At 41.3% G+C, this 25,382-nt stretch overlaps 1 protein-coding gene across 4 annotated transcripts in view; it reads left to right on the forward strand.

Moving 5' to 3' along the window:
- Positions 1–255: 255 nt before the first annotated feature.
- LOC139338987 (solute carrier family 12 member 7-like) overlaps positions 256–25,382 on the forward strand; it is a 30,342-nt gene continuing 5,215 nt past the window's right edge. For 3 of the 4 annotated variants that reach the window (XM_070974381.1, XM_070974380.1, XM_070974378.1), the window contains exons 1-19: positions 704–927; positions 8,756–8,847; positions 9,528–9,659; positions 15,635–15,781; positions 17,552–17,606; positions 18,875–19,005; positions 19,108–19,232; positions 19,310–19,414; positions 20,053–20,264; positions 20,395–20,562; positions 20,796–20,894; positions 21,074–21,131; positions 21,361–21,535; positions 22,508–22,626; positions 22,768–22,866; positions 22,989–23,108; positions 24,117–24,221; positions 24,442–24,610; positions 25,156–25,351. In XM_070974381.1, coding sequence (XP_070830482.1) covers positions 789–927; positions 8,756–8,847; positions 9,528–9,659; positions 15,635–15,781; positions 17,552–17,606; positions 18,875–19,005; positions 19,108–19,232; positions 19,310–19,414; positions 20,053–20,264; positions 20,395–20,562; positions 20,796–20,894; positions 21,074–21,131; positions 21,361–21,535; positions 22,508–22,626; positions 22,768–22,866; positions 22,989–23,108; positions 24,117–24,221; positions 24,442–24,610; positions 25,156–25,351 — 2,446 coding nt within the window. In that variant the 5' untranslated portion in view covers positions 704–788. Of the gene's footprint in view, positions 641–703; positions 928–8,755; positions 8,848–9,527; positions 9,660–15,634; positions 15,782–17,551; positions 17,607–18,874; positions 19,006–19,107; positions 19,233–19,309; positions 19,415–20,052; positions 20,265–20,394; positions 20,563–20,795; positions 20,895–21,073; positions 21,132–21,360; positions 21,536–22,507; positions 22,627–22,767; positions 22,867–22,988; positions 23,109–24,116; positions 24,222–24,441; positions 24,611–25,155; positions 25,352–25,382 lie in introns of those variants that run through there. The other variant, XM_070974379.1, reaches the window with a different exon arrangement.

The raw sequence follows: 25,382 nt of genomic DNA on the forward strand, positions 1-25,382 counted from the left end.
AAAGTTACTGTCCAAGGCTTTCAAGGTGTTTCCTTTGCCGGCACAATGCATGTGCGCATGTGAGCATGTGGTGTCGCTCTATGCTGAACCTCAGCACTCCACCACTACCCACAATGCACTGTGGGAAAGGTGACACCCATTTTGTTTACCTGGAGGAAGCCAGAGGCAGAAACTCTCAGTCTGAAGAGAGACGAGGAAACAAAACCAAAGCCAAGAGAACAGACAAGAGTTGCTACTCATTAGCTGAGAGCCAGTTGTTGTTTTGTTTTAGTCAGAGTGGATTGTAGAGATACTTTGGATACTTGAATAGCTGCTTCAGTGTTTGTTTCTCTACCTTTTGCTTTTACAAAGGTATGAGTGAGAAAAGTGGGATGGTCAGAGTAATGGGAGGAGCTGCAGGGTTCTCCATGTATGGACTGCAGCTCTGTTCATATGGTAAATAGAGGGTCACATGGGGCAATAGTCTTGTAGGGGGGTAAAAAGGAGGGAAAGGGACAAGGAGACAGAGAGTGAAGACATACACTGCGGGACTTTGGTCTGCCTCACGTGCAAGAGGCAGCACTTTCCCCCTGAGATCAGAGGACACTGGATCACAATACAAAGAGAAAGAAAACACAGAAGAGTTGGAGTGAGTGTCGAGGTCCAGCTGAATCTCAAGCTTTCCTCAGTGGGGCCTTGACTTGACTTCCTTTGGATGTTTTTTTTTTTTTCTTCAGCAGTGAGTGCCTTCCTAGTTGTCATCACTGGACTCCTCCTCATACTCTCTTCCATACGACTGAAGAGCCAAGATGCCCACAAACTTCACTGTAGTGCCAGTGGAGGATGGCAGCAACAGCGCTGCTGGAGCTGGGGGCAGCAAGCCAGTCCATGTGAGCAAACTTTTTGATGAGGAACAGAATGACGACAACTTACAAGGACCCCACTCAGGTAAGAAGATGATGCAAAACAAACCCTGTTCTCTAGCTTGTAGACACACTCATTCACATAGGGAGGCCCATTTTCAGTACCCTCTCAGTCCTGTTTGGAGCCATGAGGGAGCTGATCCTATCCCAGCATGCACTGGGTGAGGGTGATAAAATGTGTAGGGTTGATAAACTGTGTCATTGTATAATGAAACGTACGCAAATGGAAGCAGCTGACACAGATACGAGCTATGGCAGGAACATTCTGCAAACACGCAAACCAACACACAGACACACTCACAGCTTTTAAGCGTGACGTTGCTCAACTAGCTAGAACTTGCAAGGCAGCTTGTTTGGTGTGGTAGGAAGGTGTGTGTTGTTGTTACTTAAGTTTGTTCAACCCTGATTCATGGTTGGGGCTCTTTAGCTGTAGTGCATGGCTATTATGTCTGTAATAAAAGATCATAAACTGCAAAATCAGAGCCGTAAAAGCATACAGAAGCGGTAGAAAGGGTTTTCAGACTGGAAAACTGTGAAACAGACCAGAAAGGTAGAGATTTTGTAGTCTTCAGTGGATAATAGATGATTGTTTTACTTCTAAAAAGTAGGTCAGAGAACCTACAGTACATATTATGTAAATTAAAATGCAGATACTGCATGTTGCCTTTGGACAATCATCACAGAATACACAAAGAAAATGTGCAACAAAATCTAAGCTTATTAACAATTATTATTATTGATTATTTACAGCTCTCGCCCATTGTAGCTGGGATAGGCTCCAGCCCCCCGCAACCCCAAAAGGGATAGGCGGTATAGATAATGGATGGATGGATGATTATTTACAGACCATCCTATTGGAATTACATGTATCTTTGCTTTTGTCAGCTGTCTACAATCAATATTTGTATTAAGACCAAGATCATGAATGAACAATTTAATATATTTAAATATGTGCAACTGAAAGTTACCACCTTGTGAAGCAACTTTTATACAACACTGTATCAATTAAAACAAGAATAAGCTCTTCTTATGCTTCTTCTTCAAACCAGAGTGCCTCTTTTTTGCCCCTGGAAGCTTCTCCTCTGAGACTTAGTGCTCTGGCACAAGGTTCAGAGCCTGTAAAACAGTGAGGAACACCTCCTCCTCTGTCAGCTCTTCCTTCAGTTTGGCAGATTCTTCCTGGAGGGCCTGACTGACATCATCCTTAGCATTAACCTTGGTGGTATGCATGAGGTTGGTTGAGGTCAGTTCCTCCAGTCTTGTTTTGAGGTCCTCCAACTAATGACAGACTGCACACCACTCTTCCCTCTGCACCTGGATCTGCTTCCACAGGTATCTCTCTGCAGCCTGGCATAGAGTACACTGACCTTCTCCTCCTCACAGGCAATATGTTGTTCTGCACCCTGAAGGTGAGGCTTCAACACCTCCACCTGGGTGCCTGGATCCTCTTTTGTCTCACAGTCCTTCAGCTGCTGTGCCCACTAGCCTAAGGCTGATCAGTTTGGACGTCACATAGTTTGTCTCTGAACAGCCTTTGTTGTGTTGCCTATTGAAAGGTCTGAAATGAAATGAATTATTGTGAAATAATATTGATAAATAGGTGCGATTTGTAACTCCAGATAGTGGAGTGGATGCAGACATGGACAGATTATGAGACAGGGGTCCCCTGAACACAGACATGTAAAGGCCCTCAGCCTTCCTACAAGACACACATACCGAAAGAGATGCAAAAAGATCATCACTGTAGTAGTTTGGCATCTCTTCTTAATTATTTTACATGTGGTGTTTCATGTATTTGTGGTTGTTTTATATCTTTTTGTAGTTGTCTTGTGTCTCTGTGGCCATTTGATAGACTGTCCAGGGGCCCTGGGCCTGTACTTGGAAACCCTGTTCAGTCATCCATCAATAACACTAACAAGCCAACTCCCAATCACCCTGTGACTCAGGTAGGGGTGCCCATACAGATTACAGTGGCAAGTGTGCCAACCTGTCCAGCCCCTCCCCTGTGTATGACAAGTTAATAAGTTTTTTAGCTCTGTTTTGTAGTTACTGCTAATTTAAAAAGGTGTTTATAAAATATAACATCTGATATTCTACATTTCTAAACATTCTCCGGCCTTCAGCCTTCGTATTTTGTGGCACAATCCACTACAATGGATGTACCATAATACATACTTCTGCTATGGACTACCCACAGTCGGTCAGGACATTATTAGTTCCTCAGTATCAAGAGACATAATCATAAGTGAGATATGGAACTATAGGGAAGTAGAAACCCGAGAGTCAAGGTGTTTTGTTCAGAAGACTGATTCTTCCTGTTAGTCTGCTCATGTTGAGAGAGTTTTTTGACATTTGTTTGGAAAACAGGCCAGCCCCCAGCCTCCAGCTGCCAAGTTTGCAGTTCTCCTGTGTATTGACACAGATGAGTCTGATGTGGGTAGAATACTCATGCATGCAGTGTTAGTCAGCATGTGGACCATATTTTTCACAGAGGAGAGAGTATGAATATCATTGAAAAACCTCAATAACTATGACTATAAAAGTCACACAAAGTCATATACAGTAACATATGTTATCTATTCCAGGATGTTTACAATGATTTCTTTTTTGCCAAAGTTTCATATGCTTGGCTCTTTTCACAAGGACATGTCAATGTGTGTCCTCAAAAAGTCAAATTCCAGATGCGAATGTATAACACATCTTGCAGAAACAAAGGCCCACAGAATGTTACATTAATAATGTAGTTATTTACTCTATATGTCCGAGAGTGGAGTCCAAACGCAGGAAAGCCAAAACAATGAGCTGACAGACGAGACAGAAGAGGTCCCATGGAGCTGAGAAACCTGTGGGGTTGGGTGATAATTCTGTGTGTTTCACATTCCACATTATCATCTGATCTGCTGTTAACACAAAAATGCAGATAGGGCAGCTTTCAGGTTTAAGGTCACCATGTCCAGAGAATAGATTCATCCAACAGCCCTGCTACTTTAAATGACAGAGACATACAAGGATAAAGTAAAGTATTAACAATCGAATCAGCATGTTGTGTGTTCTGGCATCAATATCAGTTTATAACCTACAGGGGAAATGCAGGCTGGACCCTTGGCTCCAGTAATGACATATTCCCATTTGACATAATTGTTGATAGATTTTCAGGGTGTGGGCATAAACACTTGTGACTTGTGTCTGTGTGTTGATTTAGTCGTTGTCAGATTTCAGGTCAGATTTCCTGGCTGGCTTGTGTTTGCAGTTACCTTTTGATAGGCAGATCCTCAAAGCATTTAGAATGATTCATCTCAGTAATTACTCCAATACAATATGACAGAAGGCAATATGTTCACTTGTCATATGGATGCACTTGGCGAGTTCCACACTACAGTACAGTTTTATTTTAAGGCTGAGCATTTTACAGCAACATGCATAAACAAGGAAATTCCTCTTAAGCAGGAAGTTATGGTCCATTTTGTGTTGCAACACAGTGACAATGTGTATCAGTTGCTTGTTCACTGAGTCGTTGGGTTGTTCAAACATGCATGCATGTTTCCTGGAAAGTTAAGATATCATTGTGTAGGTGTCTTGGATTGCCTAACCGAATGATGGTACAGTATGTGTGATAACTGTAAATGAAATAAATATATCAGTCAATCCAGAACATTATTAAAAAAGCTTCTAAAATATATCTCTCACACTGATTATTTCCGTATCCATGCAGTTGCTGTGCTAAGCTAAGCTAAGCTAAGCTAAGCTAAGCTAAGCTAATTTTGATGGTCATCATACCTCTGAGGTTCTGCTTGCAGAAACACTTCAGATGATTTTGTTTCATTCCTCCATAAAATTAGTGGATGTATGAGAGACAGAATAAAAGGAGATAGGTCAGGATTGATGCAGCAGAGCTTTTTAGCCTCTGATAACGGCTTTCTGTGAAAGATGTATTCCACTCATGGAGCACTGCACTCATATTACATCGCTGGACTCATGATGGACAGTTTAAAAACATATCAGAACCAGAGATATTGTTTTTATAATTTCGTTCTTTTTTTTCTCAAAAGCTTGCACCTACATTACTCACAATGCAACTGGACTGCCAACAGTAATGTAGCTTTGAGCTGTGCATACACACACACACACACACACACACACACACACACACACACACACACACACACTGTTTTTTATATATATATATATATATATATATATATATATATATATATATATATATATTTACTGTTTACTGTTTTCAGTTCAAGTAGTACCCCTATGATAAGTTAGCTGAACTTGACATGAATAATTTTGTCGCATTTTTCCCCAATGAGAGTAAATGCCTCAAAACCAAACTATCTCATGTGATGAGAGCGCTGTGAAGTATCATAAATCTCTTTAATAGTGGCACTTTGGTGGGTAGCCTATTTTGACTCTTTTCTTGTCTTTTATTGTAAAGGCAGAAGTCACAGAACATGTAGTGCTCAGAAGGACACACACCCATGTGTGCACACAAAGTGCTGATTAGACAAGATGCCATCTGTACAAACAACAACACCTCAGTACCATCATTTTCCAAAGCAGTATCCTATGACCACTGCCATGTTTCATATTGTTCTCACTTTCTGCTGCTGTGCAGGTTTATCTTATTAACCACCACCAGACTCCACCAGAAGGCAAATCAGTAAATTTGTCTAAATGTCCACTTGCACTTTGATAAAAATACACAGAAACCTATTTACAGTGATGGGAGAGTGAAGTCGAGCATTAAATATCTAGTGTATGTACTTACTCCTATATCTGCACGCTCGCACGCACACACATGCACACACACACACACACACACACACACACACACACACACACACACACACACACACACACACACACACACACACACCTTTCAGGGTTGGGATGGCCGTGGGAACTGTGGAAAGTCACGGTTGTGTTTGTTAAAAGCTGTCCGTTCTATTCATTGATCACCATGTCTTCTCTCCTGGGCATTTAACACTGAGCTCTTGTTGCTACTGTGCAGTAGGAAGGAAGTTAATCATGGTGCATTGTGTTCTGTGTGTTAGCCTGGCAGGCTGACGGCTGACAGAGGCTGCCATCCTGCTTTAAAACCTCTCCTGTGCAGTGAATCTAAAAGAAGTTTATTGTTAGTGATGTCTCCTGTGACTTACATCTAGCTGGACAGAATTGGCTTCTCACAAGGCACATAAACTCTATAAACTTATAAACTTTAGCTGAATTCTATCTCTTCTTTCCGACCTTCGACTTCTGAGATTAGACTGACGAATCACCACAACATAGCTTTGACACTCTACTACTGTAACAATTCAAAAACGGCAGCAGAGCTTTTTAACTTCAATACCCAGAAATCCTGTAAAGTGTCCTCATTACAATGACCATGTTTACCAAGACAACTGGTCTTTCGTGCTTTATGCAGGAAGAACCAAACACTACAAGAGAGCAAACTTTTATGACTCATCTCTGGATGGGAAACATCTTTTAGCAGATATTACTGTTGAGTGATACCATAGTACACATCACCCAACTCATATTAGTGGACTGACATATGTTGACCATTTAAATGACTTTATATTGTACGTAATGTGGGGCACTTGGTGAGCTGAGTCTTTCCAACACCCTGCTGTTGAAATGTGGACATCTGGTGGTTACCATGATTACTGCATGCCTCTCAAAATTGAGCATTTTGTGCAAGCAAATGAAAGAACTGCATAAATATAATATAATATAATATAATATAATATAATATAATATAATATAATATAATATAATATAATATAATATAATATAATATAGGGCTGCACGGTGGCGCAGCAGGTAGTGCGCGTGCCTCACAGCAAGAAGGTTGCCGGTTCGATCCCCGGGTCAGGCGGGGCCTTTCTGTGTGAAGTTTGCATGTTCTTCCCGTGCATGCGTGGGTTCTCTCCGGGTACTCCGGCTTCCTCCCACAGACCAAAAACATGCTCATTAGGTTAATTGATGACTCTAAATTGTCCGTAGGTGTGAGTGTGAGTGTGAATGTTTGTTTGTCCTTTCATGTGGCCCTGCAATCGGCTGGCGACCGGTTCAGGGTGTACCCCGCCTCTCGCCCATTGTAGCTGGGATAGGCTCCAGCCCCCCGCAACCCCGAAAGGGATAGGCGGTATAGATAATGGATGGATAATATAATATAATATAATATAATATAATATAATATAATATAATATAATATAATATAATACAGTAAACACAGTAATGAGGCAAATTTCTACCTTCCTACAGTATTTGTATATGTGTGTGCAGTTTCCTTTTTCCAATTTTGTGTGTGTGTGTGTGTGTGTGTGTGTGTGTGTGTGTGTGTGTGTGTGTGTGTGTGTGTGTGTGTGTGTGTGTGTGTGTGTGTGTGTGTTTGGGAATGTGTGAGAGCGAGACCTTCAGCCCTTTAGTCAGCCTATGATGCAGCGCAGTGCTTAAGCATCTATTAATAGCAAGTTAGCTTGTGCATGATCACTTCATTGTTGCTGTTTTCACACCACATCCTGCCTTGTGGTGGCTTTACATCACTGAGGTGAACATTCAAAGGTAACCCAAAGGTAGCTCTAAACATATCAGTCACCAGATGAGTTATGAAATATGCATCAATGTGACATAGATTATTACAGCTGACTTGATGTTGCCCAGATGTTTCTTTATCGTTTTAGCAGAAGGAGAATATGCAGACGATCACCAGAGTTACAGTGACTACAGTGTCAGCACAGAAAAATATTGCTCTGTTCGCTGTGCAAACAAAGGAGAAGTGGCCCTACATCCCTGTTTCCTTGGTTCAGTCTAATGTATTCTTGTGTCTCATATTCATATTCCCATAAAAGTCCAATAAACATCTTAAGACGCATACAGAGTGGCTGTAGAATGCTGCAAATCTAACGTTGATTACAGATCTAGCCCTGACCTTAACCTCTGCACACTGGGGTTTTAGATTCCCTGAAAGATCCGTTCAGTTTGTCTGAAGGACTGAGGTTCTGGCTTGGAGCCTGCTGTTTGTATGAATATGAGAAAAACCAGCCATCATACTCAAACCATCTTCCCAGCTCATTATTGCATGCTAGAATTCGCTACAATCCTCACCATGTCATGTGCACCCACAGTACACTGTTCTTTTTATTAACTGCTCCTCACTGATCTCTGGTCCACTGTTAAGCCTTGGGTTCCTCAAGGCAATAAAGACAACAGTGTGATCTAGTGGAATAACATACCAAACCCAATACACTGAGACCACTGCATGACAACCAGGGGCAAGAGAAACCAAAATGAGAAGCAGCATGAAAAGCATATCTTAATGCTACTCTATGCTGCTTTGTCTTTTGAGGCAGGGACAAAAGCTGACTGTAGCAAAAGGCTAAACTGTGGGCAGAGCCTTGATTTATCTGCCCAAACTAAATCCTTAACAATGGATTCTCTATAAACGTTATTGGACCATATCATCACAAAGTTTTGCGTGCTACTCCGACAACAGCGATGCATTTAATTTTGCCTTTCAACAAGAAGTAGGTGGTCACTGAGGGAGATCCTGTGTTTTCAGACAGCCAATGTTGCAATTCAGCACTTCTTCACTGAAGCCAAAGTGGAGATTATTCAGCTAGTCAGCTAACAACAAATGACACGCTACTGAAAATCCAGTTTGTTATCATTATACAAACTAATACAGCAGCTAATACAGTAATACAGCTAAACTAGTGCTGCTACAACTGTTGCAGACGCTAGTCAAGACCAGCACCTGTTGCCCCTGCTGCCTTTGTTCTCTTGCTGCTCTATCACTAGTGTGCATCTGACACCCTGGGCGTTTTTCCTGTTTATCCCACTAGGAGATGACAGTCAGAGAGAGTCCAGTCCATTCATCAGCTCAGACGATGACGGAGAGCACTATTATGAAGGCAAGAACATGGCCCTGTTTGAGGTAAGACGAAAATTATATTTGTCCAAATTTTAATGGTTGCCCTGTTCAAATCTACATTATCTGCTAACTGTTAAGTTTAAAACACATGCATGTCACTTATAAGAAGACAGGGTTATGATCAGGTTACTGGTTCCAAACCACCAGGTGGAGAAATGTAGATAATACTAATAATAATAATGACAATAATAATAAAACAAAGTGCTTCACACGTGACAGCAAATGTAAATAAACAAATCATAAAATTATTAGATTTCTCTTTTAAACTGATGAGACCAATTCTAGTGATGTAAGATAAAAGAAAAGCGAAGGGAAGTGAAATGAAAGACAATGCATGTGAAATTAAAAAAAAAAAAAAAAACGCAGGTAAAATCTAAATAAAAGAAAAAAACATGTCAAAGTATTTTCCCAGATTGTTCAAGGGCATGACGACCTCATGCTATGTCCAGGCTCATGTGGCACCAAAACTTAAAATTATGGCAAGGAGCAAAGAAGGACATTAAAAGTAATCATTTTTAACCATACGGGGAGACAGTGTAAGGAGGATAAAAGAGTGGTTCTTGGTTAAAAGCATGGCCATGAGTATTACAGTGTCCATGGGCACCTGCCAGCATCGCTGTTCTTAAGGTGCAGATAGAGCAGAGAGCACATGCTTCACTTCATTTCTCTCCATCTCTCTGCAGGAGGAAATGGACAGTCACCCCATGGTGTCATCGCTTCTCAACAAGCTGGCTAACTACACCAACCTGACCCAGGGCGTTCGTGAGCACGAGGAGGCCGAGAATGAGGATGGGGTCAGGAGGGTCGCTGTCACTGTAAGGAGCTGTATTTTTAAGCAGCCAGAACAGTTGCTGCAGAAACCAGTTCTGGCACAGTTCTTACTATCCATATGACCACATCAGCATGGGCAATGAAGTCCTGCATTGGCAGTGGAATATTTATGTGCGTGTTTGATCTTTGGGAACATGTCACGGGGCAATAAAGAAGCTCATTAGCATATCTAAAAATGGGCTTAATTGTAAACTAACTCGTAGATTTTCATGGTTTATTGCCTCTAGTACAAAAGATACACAATAAACTATTATCTTAGAGGGTGATCTTTATAGTTCAGATTTTGTGTTTTGGAGACTATTGCATCATTGCTGTATTTGCAAATACACACCACATGTATGAGTATTAGCACCAAGGGCAATCTCAGAAACTAGTGGAAATTATGGCAGATTTTTTTCCTCTTTTCTTTGCACAGTTCTTCCTCTATGATCTTTTTTTTTTAAGCAACATTGCATCAAGCATCATGCAAGAGAGCGTAATGAGAAAATGTTGGGACAGTGACACATGTTTTTTGTGAGTGTTTGGCTGTGTAGCGGCTCATATTAGCTGGCTTTAATTTAATGTGAGTGTTTACATTCACATGAGTCAGCAGTGCAGGATGTGTTGCTCTTTTTATGCCTAAACCCACAGCTTTTGAGGACAGCACATAATTAGATAAGTTACATTAGTTCCACATATGCATGAAGACACACTTTACCTTTAAAACTGAAATTTAACACTTAAACTTGGTTCATTTACATGCAATATGCTCGAGTCCAGAGCCAAAACAATGAGGATTACTGGCTAAATGCTGTATCTTCTGACTGTACGGTAGGTATAAAGCAAGTAATAAGATTTGAGGGAAATATTTACTTTGGATAAACATTTCTGCGCTGTGTACTTTTTTCATGCTAGATTAGTTTGCTGACTTTGTTTGCACTTCAAATGCCAACCAGCAGCCCAAACCCCAAAGATATTCCATTTGCCACATTCAAATATTCACATTTGAGAAGCTACAACCACTGAAGTGTTTTCATTTTGCTTCAAAAATTACCCATCCATACAGTACATCCATCCATCCATTTTCTATGCCACTCCCGGGGTTGCGGGGGGGCCGGAGCCTATCTCGGCTGTCAACGGGCAGGGGCGGGGTACACTCTGGACCGGTCGCCAGCCGATCGCGGTCAAAAATTACCCATTAATCAAATATGCAAATGTAGTTTTTTGACTATTCAGCTAATTGATTAAGTGACACTGTGCTTATTCTGCTCAGTGCTTTTATCTGAGAAAAACCTCTGCAATACACTCACTAGTACATTTTCCAGAGTGGAATGTTGAATTCCAACATATCTGAATAGCAGTCCTTAGGTGGTTACTGCATGGATGTGTCACAATTCAGAGGCTGGAGTTCTAGACAGGCACCTCCACTCCCAACAGATAAGCAGTGGAAGTGGGTCAGATATCCAGAGAAAGGTGGACAAAGGTGTTTGAGGCAGACAGTGAGAGACATGATATTCTGTGATTCCATATTGAATCACTTGAGACCATCACAACACCCAGTAAATGCAGAGTGTGCTATTAGTTTAACCAAACACACATTAGCTCACTAGTAGACAACATCTTCTGTGGTCCCATACGACAGCAGTGTTGCCTGCTCACCACCACTTTTCAAATAACCTAATATTGTTTCTTTGATACTACCTTGATAAGTGTAGTTGGTATCAGCCTTTGAACAAAGTCAGTTGGCCTGGTGTGTGGTGTGAATCACCTGCTTAGCGTGGGAACAAGACCTGATATCATAAACACTTCACTAGTGACATTCGTGTTAAGGTCATGATCAAAAAGGCCACTTTTCCTCTGCTTAAATACAAAGCGCAGCAGTGCTTTGCGGGGTGTGTGTAGCAGAGCCTCTCTTCCACCTGTCAGCTTACTGCTGGTTGGCTAACAGCAGTTCTGTCTCGCCAATAAACCTGCCCTCAGCCCTCATAGAGAACAGAGCTATGTCTGTGGTGTGGGAGGTTGTGTTTGAGTGCCAGGTGGAGGTTGAGAGCTCTCATTTGTGCCAGCTGGTGCGCCTGCTGATGAAGCTGACGCTCACAAAGATAGAGCTGCATGTGAACCTGAGGCCACCTGTGACAGTCATTTTCCTTTTTCCAATCTGGGATGATGTGTGAAGTGTTTACTTTCTGAGTTGTGCACAGTTTTTTGTCTGTAAAAGCTGTCATGTGTGGGACTTAATGGGTTGTGTCCATGTGTCATCAGCGTCAGAGTGCTGTGAAAGCCAGGCTGTCTATTGTTGGTCATGAAGGATGAGGATGGATAACTGTTAAAGGAACAGTTTTACTCTAATTCACTTTATTCTCAAAGATTAAATGAGAAGATTGGCGCTCTCATGTCTGTCATTAAGCTATACCCTACAACCCACTGTCGCCTCACAGCCAGAAGGTCCCGGTTCGAATCCTGCTGTGGGCGCTGGTGGCGTGCCCTCCACCATGACTTCAGTGCCTGCTTGAGGAGGGGGGCCTTTCTGTGTGGAGTTTGCATGTATTTGCAGGGTATCCTCCTTAAATAACCCCCACTAAAAACATGCAAGAAGATCACCACCTGACCAATGGTGACGAACAGAGTTGGGTCCCCGGGCGCCGCTGTCGGCTGGTGGCAGCCCACCGCTCCTGGTTTGCTGCAGAGGAAGGACAGACAAAGGATGTGTTAAAGGCGCAGAAAAATAATTTCACGGAAGCATGGCGTGTGTGCATGTAGTGTGCAACTAACTATGAGTGTGATAAATAAAGTACATTTCTTCTTCTTCTTCTTCTTCTTCTTCTTCTTCTTCTTCTTCTTCTTCTTCTTCTTCTTCTTCTTCTCCTTAAAGCTCACAAATTAAGATGATATGTCTTATTTGTTTAATCTGTACAGAAACCAGAGTGTAAAATCAACATGTTGTGATCGTTGGGGGTCATGTGTTGGATTGATTTGCAGAGCTGTTTTCTGCCTCATCACCATGTTAATTAGGGAGCTTTAAAGTTACTGGCAGGTGGCTTTATGCAATGCAAAACTGCTGGTTGTAGCTTTATATTTAACAGCGCTGATGTGGGGGTAGCATCACTTTTCGGATTTAGTAAGACAGCTAATAAATGTAGTTTCCAAGATGTTGAACAGTTCTTTTAAGGACTGTCTCCTCTCCTCCTAGAAAATGTGTTGATCCAGACTGAAGTTGTCTGTGTTGTAGCACCAATAAGCACTAAATTACCTAGATTCATAGTGTTGTTACTGTAAACCAAGCAGACAAAGACTCTATCTGCCCAGCCTGGAAAAAGAAGAAGAAGAAAAAAACTGGACTGCAAAAGTTTTAAGCAGGATAGCAGAAGACTGTAGTCAAGCAAAAATGGCAAATATAAGTGCTAATTTTTTTTGTCACATGCTTTAACATACAATATATTTCACATGGTATCAAGTGCCAAAATTTGCAAAATTTAGCCTACAGGGATTTAGAAAAGTTGAGCAGATGGAACATGAATTACTTCCATCTGGTGACGTTTTCATCCTCTCCACTCTGCCAGAAATAAAATTCTGGTGGGGAAATACTGAATCCTGTATTTTGTATTTGTAGTAATATAGATAATTTAAATATAAAACATAGTCTGAGGACAAAGCCTCATCATTCTCCTCTCAATAGTCATGCATGTACATGCTGCTGACAGTAGGGATATGAATCATGTGAAATCACTGAGAACATGCTCCGATCAGAACAATAGTTGCCTCCTCGGTCGTGTTGCTGACACTGAACATCCAGAGTCCTTGGGTGAACACACAGTAGGACATTGGACCATAGCTTTGTGTGGAGGCATTGACGATGTTTCGCTGGAACCCGCCCCCTGGACAACAGCTGTGTTTTCTCTTTAAGAGTGCTCCAAACGAGATCAAAAACTTGAGACTCAAACAAATAAGACAGATTACGCAGAGAAAATCAGACAAGAGAGAAAGCCAGAGCAGCAACAGAGAGAAGATGTGGGAGATCTGGAAATCAAGATCAGGCACTTCACAGTATTTAGACAGACAGCTGAGCGCGGTGGAGAAAGCGCAGGACAAGGTGTTTGTAACTCGAAAAATGGTACGTACCCCTGGCTTTGAGGAGGGAAGTAATAGAGGCGTGTGTACATCTTTGTGAAGTGTGATGCAAACTGTAAACTTTATAGAAAATAAGAGCGTGCGAGGGCTTAAGCACAATGATGTTGTTTTATATGAAAGCTGTTGTACAAAGCATGGACAGGATTCTACCTGAACACGGCCTGTTAAGTATTTGAAGCATGTTTAGGTGAACGTTGATTTATTCACAAAAATCTTTTGAATTTTCCACAATGTCAAATATATTTTAAAGACACTCAGTGTGAATCTCTGAGATTCAACATAAAATTAAATAGAATATTATTGTTACTAATAATGTGGAAAATCCCGTATCTAATTAATGTTTTAATCACACCGTCAGTAAAATTAAAATCTACAGTCAGGACGGCAACTGGAATTCATGGTCTGTGTATATAAAGGACAATTGCAGTGTCAATTGAAGTTGTTTTTCTTTTAACTTGATTTCTTTTTATTTGGACTGTTTTTAGATGCTCCCATTACAACTGAAAAACTTGCCAAATCATTTCTAGGCTACAGTAAGCCCACAGGCGACAAGCTAAGACTTGCATTGTGCCAAAATCTATGAACTTTAAAGCCTCCACTCGTCATTGCTTATTGTTCCTTCACCTGGATGTTTGAGCTTCACTCTGCACAATGATGTACGTGCAGTTTGATACTAGAGGGCTGGTTTCTGCTTTGATTCACAGGAGGAAAACTCCTCTGTGCTCACCTTAAATCTCACTTTAACATGTGTACGTAAGAGCTCATTTGATAACATCACAACTGCTCTGGAGGCAATCGTGGTCCAGAGTCCAGCTTAATAAGCCATGTTTCAACCCAAACTGGCGAGAGTTTTAAGTCCTAGGAACTACTTTTTAAGGAACTAAATGCTTCCTTCAGCCCATTGTCGTCTGTGTGTCCACCCTGAGATTAGGCAAATTTGTCTGCTGACGTATATGAAAGAGCGACCGCTGGTCATCGTCCACCCATCTGTCAGATGCTTTCCTCCCCAACTCCATGTTGATGTGTAGAAGCACAATAAACAAAAAAACAAAATAGCTTGCAGCTTTTACATAATGTAGCTGAAATAAAATGCTGCGAGTAGTCGACCAATCAAAAATGTTCAGTACAGCAAACCCCACCCCCGGAGTTCCTGTTCTTTTGGAAAGTACTCACCCCCAAGCAGGGACTTTTTGGGGGGTAAACTAATGTCCCCTAAACTTCACTTAGACCCTGGTCCCTGTGATGGAAACACAGTTCATCCACAGGTTCCCGGCCCCTGAGGAGAGTTCCTGCGGTGGAAACGTGGCTTTCCACAGTCTGTGGGAATGTGGGATACATACACTGAGAATGGACTATTGTAGACCAGGTGATTCAACTTTTTATGTGGCAAAAAACACATCGGACAGAAATTATTATTCTACCAGAGTGTGAGTGTTTTGTCCTTAAACGTTTCAGGAGGGGATCTTTAACGCGTGTTTTTTTTAAATGTTTTTAATAGTGTTCTCACAGACCAAATGCTGCATTTCTCTCTGTCAAGCCAATGTGCTGAATAAGACCCTCCACTACATACAGCCTGCTAAATGAAATGGAAATGAAGTGTTGCAAGCCGAACTGAGATGCAATATTAACTAGTTCTAAAATATTGAATATGCTAAACAGATGTGAAGCAACAGATGTGTTAATACATGATAACTGCCCTCACTAAACAGAATCCAAACATTTCAGAGAAGAGGCCACGTTGTTTTTGAAGGCTGTATTTTAGATGTCCTGGTAGCCTGCTTCCTATTTTGCGCTCTAACTTAAATATCCTGCAAATCAGATGTGTTTGTTGTGTGTGTTTATCCATTCCCAGGTCCCCCAGATGGGAACCTTCATTGGAGTTTACCTGCCCTGCATGCAGAACATCCTGGGTGTGATTCTCTTTCTGCGTCTCACCTGGATCGTCGGCACGGCAGGAATCCTGGGATCCTTCGCCATCGTCTCCATGTGCTGCATCTGTGTGAGTCATTTTATGAATCCAACACATAGACACGTTCACTCCCTGCTGACAATAAGCAGGAACAAATGAGGGAAAAGGTTCTTTGTCTTTCTGCAACACATGGCTGTTAGCTGAAATTTAGCTGTAATCCCTTTATGCTGTTCTCAAAACAAAAGTAATATAAATGGATGAATAAATGTGGTGACAAACTGGGTGCAGCATGAAATGAGTTGCATCATTTCACCGTGTTCATCACTTGAATGTGATGAGTGGCACCAGTGATAGTGTAAATGAAGGAAAGACAAACAAACAATCCCTCCTGGCCACATTCTGTCGTTCTATAAATGAATCAATGGAACAATATCTTGTTTGAGATTGAGTCACAGCATGGCAGCCAAACTAGGCCCGGCCAAGAGCGGCACCCTCCTCTCAGTTCCTTTTGTTGATTAATGACAGCATTGATCTCCACGCCTGACCTCAGAGGAGAGTCCCCAAGACGAGCAGAAAATGACTGTGATTTACAAACGCGGCTCGTACGTCAGTGGCTCCACGTGGCCACACAGAGAGCTGACTGTTTGTGAAGTTTGAACTTTATTGCTCAGCGCTCATGTGATGTGACGTGTGATAATCTGCACACAACACCCTCCTCCAATGTACAGTATGCCCGCCCTGTCAGGCTCCGATGCTGGAGACCAAAGACGTGACAGAGGCTCAGGCACTGGGTGTCAAAACGGTCACATGTCGACTGGCATCATATTATGGCATCTAATATCTCAGGAAATTTCTAGCTGTGAGAACTTATTCTTTGATCTTATTTATTCTCAAACTAAATACTCAAAATAAGCAAAATGTTCTGCCAAAAGAACAGGAAAATTATACTTATCAAGGTTTTTACACGAGTAAGAAAAATCTTGTCTCAAATACCAACAGTTTTCTTACAAGTTGGGCTGCTGGACTAAGAATTTTTATCTGATACAAAGAAATTCTGAGTCCAACAGAGCAGTTTTGTACTTGTCAGTGTCGATCAAACAGCTTCAGAATACTAGAAATTAAAATCTCAATAAAATCTCAGTAAGAAGTTCTTATATCTTTTTAAGACAAGTAAGGGCAACAAAGCTCGAAACAAGCGAAATGCTCATGTAAAAACTGCCTTGTAACAAGATAAATCGTTTGAGAAAAAAAGAAGCCCTTTTTGTTGTGTACGGCAATATTCAATATTTGAAAGGCTTGTCTGTCTCTCCTCTACCCCTCAGTTATCGCTTGTATATGACTCAGTATAAGGTCAGAGGTGATTTGTGGTTGTGAGATACCTTTACATTGTGGACATCAACGAGAACGTTTGAGGACTGCTGTACATTGATCTGTCCTGTCACACATGAATTGTGCTTTACTGCCTGGCCTCCCTTCCCTGTGAGCAGATAGAGAGATGAATGCAGGCAGGGATCGAATGAAGAATGGCTCTCTGATGACCTTTAATATTCCTGTCATCTCTGAGAGAGGATTCGGAGAGTTCTTGGACTTGCAATGCAATTTTAAATAATAGACCATTTCAATTAAAGCAAGTTCCCCTTTAACCTGTTTATGGTCTAAAATAAAAAAAAAAACTTTGGCCTTGTTTGTTAAATAATAAGTTAAAAGGTTTTTTGTAAAATTGTATGAGATTGTATTTCATTTTTATGTTTTATATTATGCATTAAAGTAAAAGAGATCTCAGACATGCTGTTCTGCTGTTGGTACAGAATCTACATACTTATCATCTGTCCTCTTCCTCTCCTCTTCCTCTCCATGCAGACCTTGCTCACAGCCATATCAATGAGTGCCATAGCAACCAATGGAGTCGTCCCAGGTACATTATGAATTGTTGTATTTATTATTTTTTCTCTCACTCATAATTTTTTCAATTGTATATATATATATATATATATATATATATGCGCGCACACACACTTGGCTGATGAAGCCAAATTCTGATTCTGAATCTTGAGTGCAGTGGCCTCTGACTGCAGCGCATAGATAGATATTATAACTAGTATATTATGGTGATTGCATTACAACACAACAAAGACACTGTAAAAAGAATAAATAAGTAAATTTCACTGTTCAACAACTTTTCTTCAGTGAACCAAAGTTTAAAACAAATTTGGTGATTCCTTATTTTATAGTCCTGTAATTTCTCTACTGAGAAAAAAGAGGTAATATTCAGAGACAGAAGACATTGTAAGTCTATACTCATTTATTTGAGCATTTGGTTATTTATTTGTTATGTACAGCAAAGGTTCTCAGCCTGGGGTCACAGCATGAATTTGGGGGGTTATGAGATGATGAGATACAACAGATGAAAACAAAATTCTGCTATATAAAATGTATTTTGTGTTTTTCTCCTAATCTTTTTGTTTGTTTTTGGCTGTCGTTCGATAATTACACCTTCAGTCAGACCCGAAAGGCAGGGCTCACAACCAAAGTATATATTAGTTCATAATTGGAAGCTCAATTTTCACACAGAAAGACATCTCAGACATTTTTGTACGTTCAGCTGACCTTCTATGCACTGACTGAAAGACTAAGTTACACCAGCTATTTGCTTATGGCTATTAAACAATCATATGTACCTTTCCAGGAACATTCCCAAGAAATTACAGTTTAATATCAGTTTTGTTCTAGGAAACAACAAAGTACAGAAATGTTGTTTTCTTAATTTATATAAATGCATAGAATCTAGCAAAACCATATCACACAAATTATGATTACGTTGTCTTTCATGCTTTCCATAATAATGGAATACATACACCCCAAAAAAGCTTCATAAATTGCTGCATTTAATGCACTAATTATAACAACACTTATAATTTCCTTGCTACTTTATGATAAATAATGTTATGATATTATACAGAAATATTTGACATAAAATTCAAATTACTATGTCATATATCAGCAATGAGCCTTTAAATTCAATAAATAAAGTTTTATTCTCATTTTTACAACAAGCCTCTGTCATTTGCTGTATTATCCTTTACTGATGACCCATGCTTGTGTCTTTTCAGAAGAATTATCTGCAAATATAAACAGAAAGAATATATTTGGTTGTAGTCTAACCAGGATTTAATTTCTCAAAAGCCGGAGGCTCATACTACATGATCTCCAGATCACTGGGTCCAGAGTTTGGAGGGGCAGTGGGTCTCTGCCTCTACCTCGGAACCACGTTTGCTGGATCCCTGTACATACTGGGCACCATAGAGATTCTGCTGGTATGTTACCACTCAGACAAAGGAGAGCTCAGCTACATTACATCACCTCCGCTGTCTAGCAGTGCCACACTGACTCTCTGCTTGCCGTCTCCCCACTGCCAGATATACATCGTCCCAACAGCGAGAGTGTTTGAAGAAGGCGAAGGTGCAGCGATGGCCAACAACATGCGTGTTTATGGCACGTGCTGCCTGCTCCTGATGGCGCTGGTCGTGTTTGTGGGGGTGAAGTAAGTACACACACACACACACACACACACACACACACACACACACACACACACTCACTCCCCCCTTCTGTCTGCAGGTATGTGAACAAACTGGCTCTGGTGTTTCTGGCCTGCGTGGTTCTCTCGATCATGGCCACTTATGCAGGCGTCATCAAGACGATCATTGAACCACCAGAGTTTACGTGAGTTACAAACAGCTAAATAACTATTTCTCGTCAAGTGAGCACTGGTATGTTTTCAAGTCTGAAATAGCAACAACAATGGTTGTATAATAACTTGGGTCATGATACAATGTTGCCATACATTCAGTGAGTTATGCTGCAGGCTGCAACTTGAGCCCTGTTTTTAAGTAGCTTATATGTGTTTTGTGGAAATTGGCACAATTAGAAATATGCTGAACTAACTACAGCATGAGCTGGTCCTGTTGGCAATGTAATCATGGACGTGCAGACAGTAAATCAATATTTTTTGCTGAACTTCTTTTGCATTACATGCACTTTCCCTCTAATCTGTCAGGAAGGACTGAGCTGTATAATGATCTAGTATTATGTGGTATGATGGTAGCCATGGGGTGACAAACAGAGCTTCAGTTGTCGTTGTGGCTGTGATTGTGGCCGTAGTCATGGCTTGTTATGATTATGGCCGTGACACATTAGTTTATAAAGGGTGTAACAGTGACTGCATGCAGGGGTTTGTTGAGCGCAGTGATGGCTGTGCTGGCTGTGTTACTGTATTTCTGCAAAATTCCTCTTTCATTCATTCATTCATTCATTCATTCATTCATTCATTCATTCATTCCTCTTTACCCTCTCCTCTGCAGTGTGTGTCTATTGGGTAACCGATCTCTGACGAATGAAAAGTTTGAAACATGCGCAAAGACGCTGAATGTGAAAAACAACACAGTGACAAGCGATCTATGGAGCATCTTCTGCAGCAGTAAATATCCCAACGCAACCTGTGACGAATACTTCATGTTAAACAACCTGACAGAGATGCAGGCCATACCTGGGCTCTTGAGCGGCGTTATCAAAGGTGAGAAGGGGAAGAGGACGGATTCTGAGCTTCCCTCCAGCTTACTTCATCGTGTGCCACCCTCAGGCTGAATGATCAGCTCATTGCCCCACAGAATGAATTCACTTTTTTCTGTCTGTGTTTCTGTTAGACAACCTGTGGGGCAACTATGGCCCAGCTGGTATGTTCATAGAGAAGAAAAGCCAGAATTCAGTAGAAGTCCAGGACACGCCTCCAGACAGGCTTAAGCCCTACCTCTTCAATGACATCACCACCTACTTCACTCTGCTGGTTGGAATATACTTCCCCTCTGTCACAGGTAGATGATCACTCCATCAAGCACCAAACTAATTTTCATATGATGGAGTCTGTACAATAGGTACACTGGCATTATTGAGAGGCTACTCTAACCTGTGGAAACCTTTTTGGAAAGTGCAAACACTTCACTGAGTTAAGTATTTTCACACTGTGGTACTGATACTTTTACCTAAGTATCTCAGTTCATCCTCCACAAATAACTCTAACTTTTTCATCGTGTGTGTTTTCTTTCAGGTATAATGGCTGGTTCAAATAGGTCTGGCGATCTCAGAGATGCCCAGAGGTCCATCCCCATCGGAACCATCATGGCTATTCTCACCACTTCTTTCATCTGTATCCTCTAGACTGTCTCTGAGTGTGTGTGCAGGGGGTATATCACTTGGCCATGGAGTGCAGCAAGATTGCTTTTATCAGTTCTGTTTTTACTTCTTTGTTTAATAATGTCACACATCAGGCTGCCTCTACAAAGTAAATCCACAGTGCAGGTATTTCCACCTCAACGTCACGGTCAGACATCTCCTGTGTGGTCTTGTTTGGAGCCTGTATTGAAGGAGTGGTGCTGAGAGACAAGTGAGTGTATTTTCAATGACCTTCCTCTTCACCATAGCTTCGTAGAGGAATAACTGATGGCAGGCAGGCTTAATGAATTAATTCAGAAACAAAATGAAAACTCATTTCAGTCTATTCAGTCACTGTATGGTCAGTAATGCTGAGCCACACCACAGGTCACAGCAGCTTCATCATCATGTACAGACCGAGCATACAGAGTAAACTGTACACATTCTTGTGGGTGTTTCAGGTTTGGTTTCTCGGTAAAGAAGAACCCGGTGATTGGTATTCTGGCCTGGCCGTCACCCTGGGTGATTGTGATTGGCTCGTTTTTCTCCTGCTGTGGGGCGGGGCTCCAGAGCCTCACTGGCGCTCCCCGGCTGTTGCAGGCCATCGCTCGGGATGGCATCATCCCATTCTTACAGGTCAGTGTTAAAAAAGATCTTTGTTTCTCACAAACACCGACACACAATGACATTTTTATTTTGTCTTGAAAAGGTCTTGTCTGTTTTATCACGTGCCTCGTGCCACTGATGTGTATCACATGGTTAAATTAGGACAGGACTTTACTGGGTCAGTCTAGTTAGATAAAGATTTCGCTCAACATGAGGCTCAGGCATTAACAGCAATGACACACTCAATGCCAAGGGCTGGTTTTAGCCTATTATATCTCCTCTAATACCTTGGTGACTGTCACATGACCGCCTCTTACAGTAGCCATGGACCTCTCTGCTTTAGAAAGACCTTCTCTATTTTACTCTCACAGCACTGCTCTCATAACATGCCACTGACAGCTGCTATTCTTATTTTCTCATTGTTTCAGCTCCTCTAATACCAGTACTAACTGTTACATTTGTTAAGTCATTTCTGACGGCAGGACTAGAAGCTTTGCAGCGTGAAATCTTTTCACTCTTCTGTAACATTGTTGTTATATAGCAATTTTACGGGCGTAGATTATACTAATCTTAAAATCTTGAACAGGTTGAAATTGGTCAGGCTGAAATGAACATTTTATGACAAGGTTACCCAGTTAAGAGAGTTTGATGTTCCAGCCCCACATTAGAAAGAAAGAAAATTTATGATAAGATAAAAAAAGTATCTATACGATGTCAAAAAAAAATCCCCAGAGCTCATATGATGTCTTTGCATGGCTCATTGCCTTTGGTGTTTGTCATGACTGAAATATGTTAAATGATCACATACAGGGTACGTTTAATGTAAATATGCTACAGACTTAAAGACTTAAACCAAAAGCCACTGAACAATGAGTGCTAAAGCACTGACACATTTTATACAGTGCATTCAGAAAGTCAAAAGACATGTTTGTGTTGTGTTTTTACATTTCTACCATTAAACGGATTACTGCATTGGACCCTCACTCTGCGTCTGTGTCTCAGGTCTTTGGTCATGGGAAGGCCAATGGCGAGCCCACCTGGGCTCTGTTGCTGACCGTAGGGATCTGTGAGATAGGAATCCTCATCGCTTCTCTCGATGCTGTGGCCCCCATCCTCTCCATGTACACGGTTTAACACAATAGAAAGCACAAAAAACAGATCCACTGTCTATCCCACTTGCTTTCAGTCTGGCCAAAATGATATGCATTTAACTGCGTTCTTTTCCCTCTTTACTGATCTTTTCTGTCTGTGTGTCTGCTCAGGTTTTTCCTCATGTGCTATCTCTTTGTTAACCTGGCCTGTGCTGTTCAGACTTTACTCCGTACCCCCAACTGGAGACCACGATTCAAGTTCTATCACTGGTAAGAGTAACTTCCAACTGAATTCTGCAATAAAATCAAATCTGGAAGAAAGACATTCAAAGCTTTAATTAAAACCACTTGTCCCCTCACTTGTGGTAATTTGTACTGTACATGTCCTGCAGGACCCTGTCCTTCTTAGGGATGAGCCTGTGCCTCTCACTCATGTTCGTCTCCTCCTGGTACTACGCTCTGGTTGCCATAGTGATAGCCGGCTGTATCTACAAGTACATTGAATACAGAGGGTGAGTCTGGGAGTTTCAGGCCCATGGATCAAATCAAAACTGCTCTAAACTCTCCATTATTGGTAGTTTCCAAACAATACCAGCCACTGTTCGTTTGCATTGTGAAAAGACAGGAAAGTTTTGTTTGTGAATTTAACTGAAGCATCGCTCCCCCTATAGATAGACTCAACACGGGCCTTTTAGGTTTTCTTTAGTGTCACAGGAGAAAACCGTGACACTGATTGATTTATCACTACACCACTAAATCAATTGTTTTGGAATGGCAATAAACAAGTTAGTCAACCTAGTTGCAATGACAAAGTCTCTATTTGCCACTCCCAGGAGGTCAGATGTATGTGGTTTAGATCAGATTATCTCATTAACCACTCACTAGATTTTCTTACAATGGGGTCCAGGGAAAGGAAGCAAACCCAAAATGCACATTAAACAAATGGCAGGGCGGATGCAGTTCAAATAATTTGACAAAATAAGGCAACCAAGGACTAACAGGTAGGTGAAGCTGGAGAGAGTCAAAACCAAAGCAAGATGATAAAGCAAAAGAAAAAAAAACACTGAAAAGGGGAACAGAGTCCAAATATCAAAAAACAAAAGGGGAGCAACAAAGCACAGATCCAACAAGGTAATCCAGGAAATACACTGACAAGAAACATGAACAGCACATACAAGGGATGAACCAACAAAGAGGAACACACTGACTTATATAGGTGAACTAGTTAGACACAGGTGAAATGAATCAGACAATCACAAGGGAGGGAAAACACAGAAAGTAAAGTACAATATAACACATGAGGTAAAACTTCAAAATAAAACAGGAAATGACACAACTAAACAGCCCAGATTATGACACACGCATGCTGCGTGTGCTTGGAGATGTGGATGTGATAGCAAACAGCTCTGTCAAGACAGTAGAGGCAGCTTAGCTCACCGCTGAGACTGTGTAAAACAATTGGACATCTCAAACATTTGGAAAAGAAGTGAAACTTTCCTGTTTGGACTAATTGGTTGCAGGGCAGTGAAGGAGTGGGGAGATGGGATCAGAGGTCTGTCCTTAAATGCAGCACGCTATGCTCTCATCCGACTGGAGGAAGCACCACTACACACCAAAAACTGGAGGTGAGCGTGCATGTCTGCTGAGATTTGCTTGAATAGAAATGAAGCACAAAACGTGAAGCACTATTTGTATATATGTACTATAATATCCACTCATACAGTCGACTTAACGTGTATGTGGTTTGGATTTATATCAAAACGGCTCATTCTTACTGCTTTCCACTCGCTTTGCTTTCCATTAGTACTATTCAGTATGTCACTGTTACTCTTCCCCTCTCTTCAGGCCTCAGCTGTTGGTCATGTGTAAGCTGGACTCAGACCTGGCAGTGAAACACCCTCGTCTCCTGTCCTTCACTACGCAGCTCAAAGCAGGAAAGGGACTGACCATCGTCTGTTCAGTCCTGGAGGGAACCTACATGACCCGGGGGAATGATGTCAAGACTGGAGAGCAGGTTTGTGTTTTCTTAAACAGTTTTATTGAATTACATTAGATTTAATGTATCTAATAAAGTGGCGCTGAGTGTAAGTTTAAGCATTTATATATGTTTTTTGAAGTGATATGATCCTGGCAGTAAAGCACATATGTATATTAAGAACTATAAACAAAATTAAAATGAATAAAGTTTGGAGTGTGCTGCAAGACTCACTTGGCAATAGTTTTTTTTTTTTATTTGAACTTGAATACAAACATTTCAACAACACAACTGTATGAACTGTTCTTTAATTTGAAATTACATTTTAAATATCAAGCTATTTTAAATTATAATATATTATTGTTTAGAGCTGCATTAACAGATTTGATCAATTGGGGGCAGCAGAACAAGCTGAAAACAACTAATTTCATGTGTAGATATTCATACAAGTTAAAAGGAGAACAGAGGCTGCCAACGTGTTATGGAAGCACCTCAGCGTATCGTACACATCATGTGAAACAGCTCCTGTGCTTTACCGTTCTTGTCTTTACTCACCTTTTCTTAACTCCACTGGGTCCATGCAGAACTTGAAAGCGGCCATGGTTGCCGAGCGGATGAAGGGTTTCTCCCATGTGGTGGTGTCGTCCAACCTGCGAGATGGCTTCTCCCTGCTCGTCCAGTCAGCCGGACTGGGAGGAATGAAACACAACGCTGTCCTGATGGCCTGGCCGGCAGGTTGGAAACAAGCCCGGGATTTATCCGCAAGGAGGAACTTCATAGGTAAACTAGGAGCGCCCTGGAGGAGATCAAA

This window comes from Chaetodon trifascialis, chromosome 11 (genome assembly GCF_039877785.1).
Source record: "Chaetodon trifascialis isolate fChaTrf1 chromosome 11, fChaTrf1.hap1, whole genome shotgun sequence".
NCBI lineage: Eukaryota > Metazoa > Chordata > Actinopteri > Chaetodontiformes > Chaetodontidae > Chaetodon > Chaetodon trifascialis.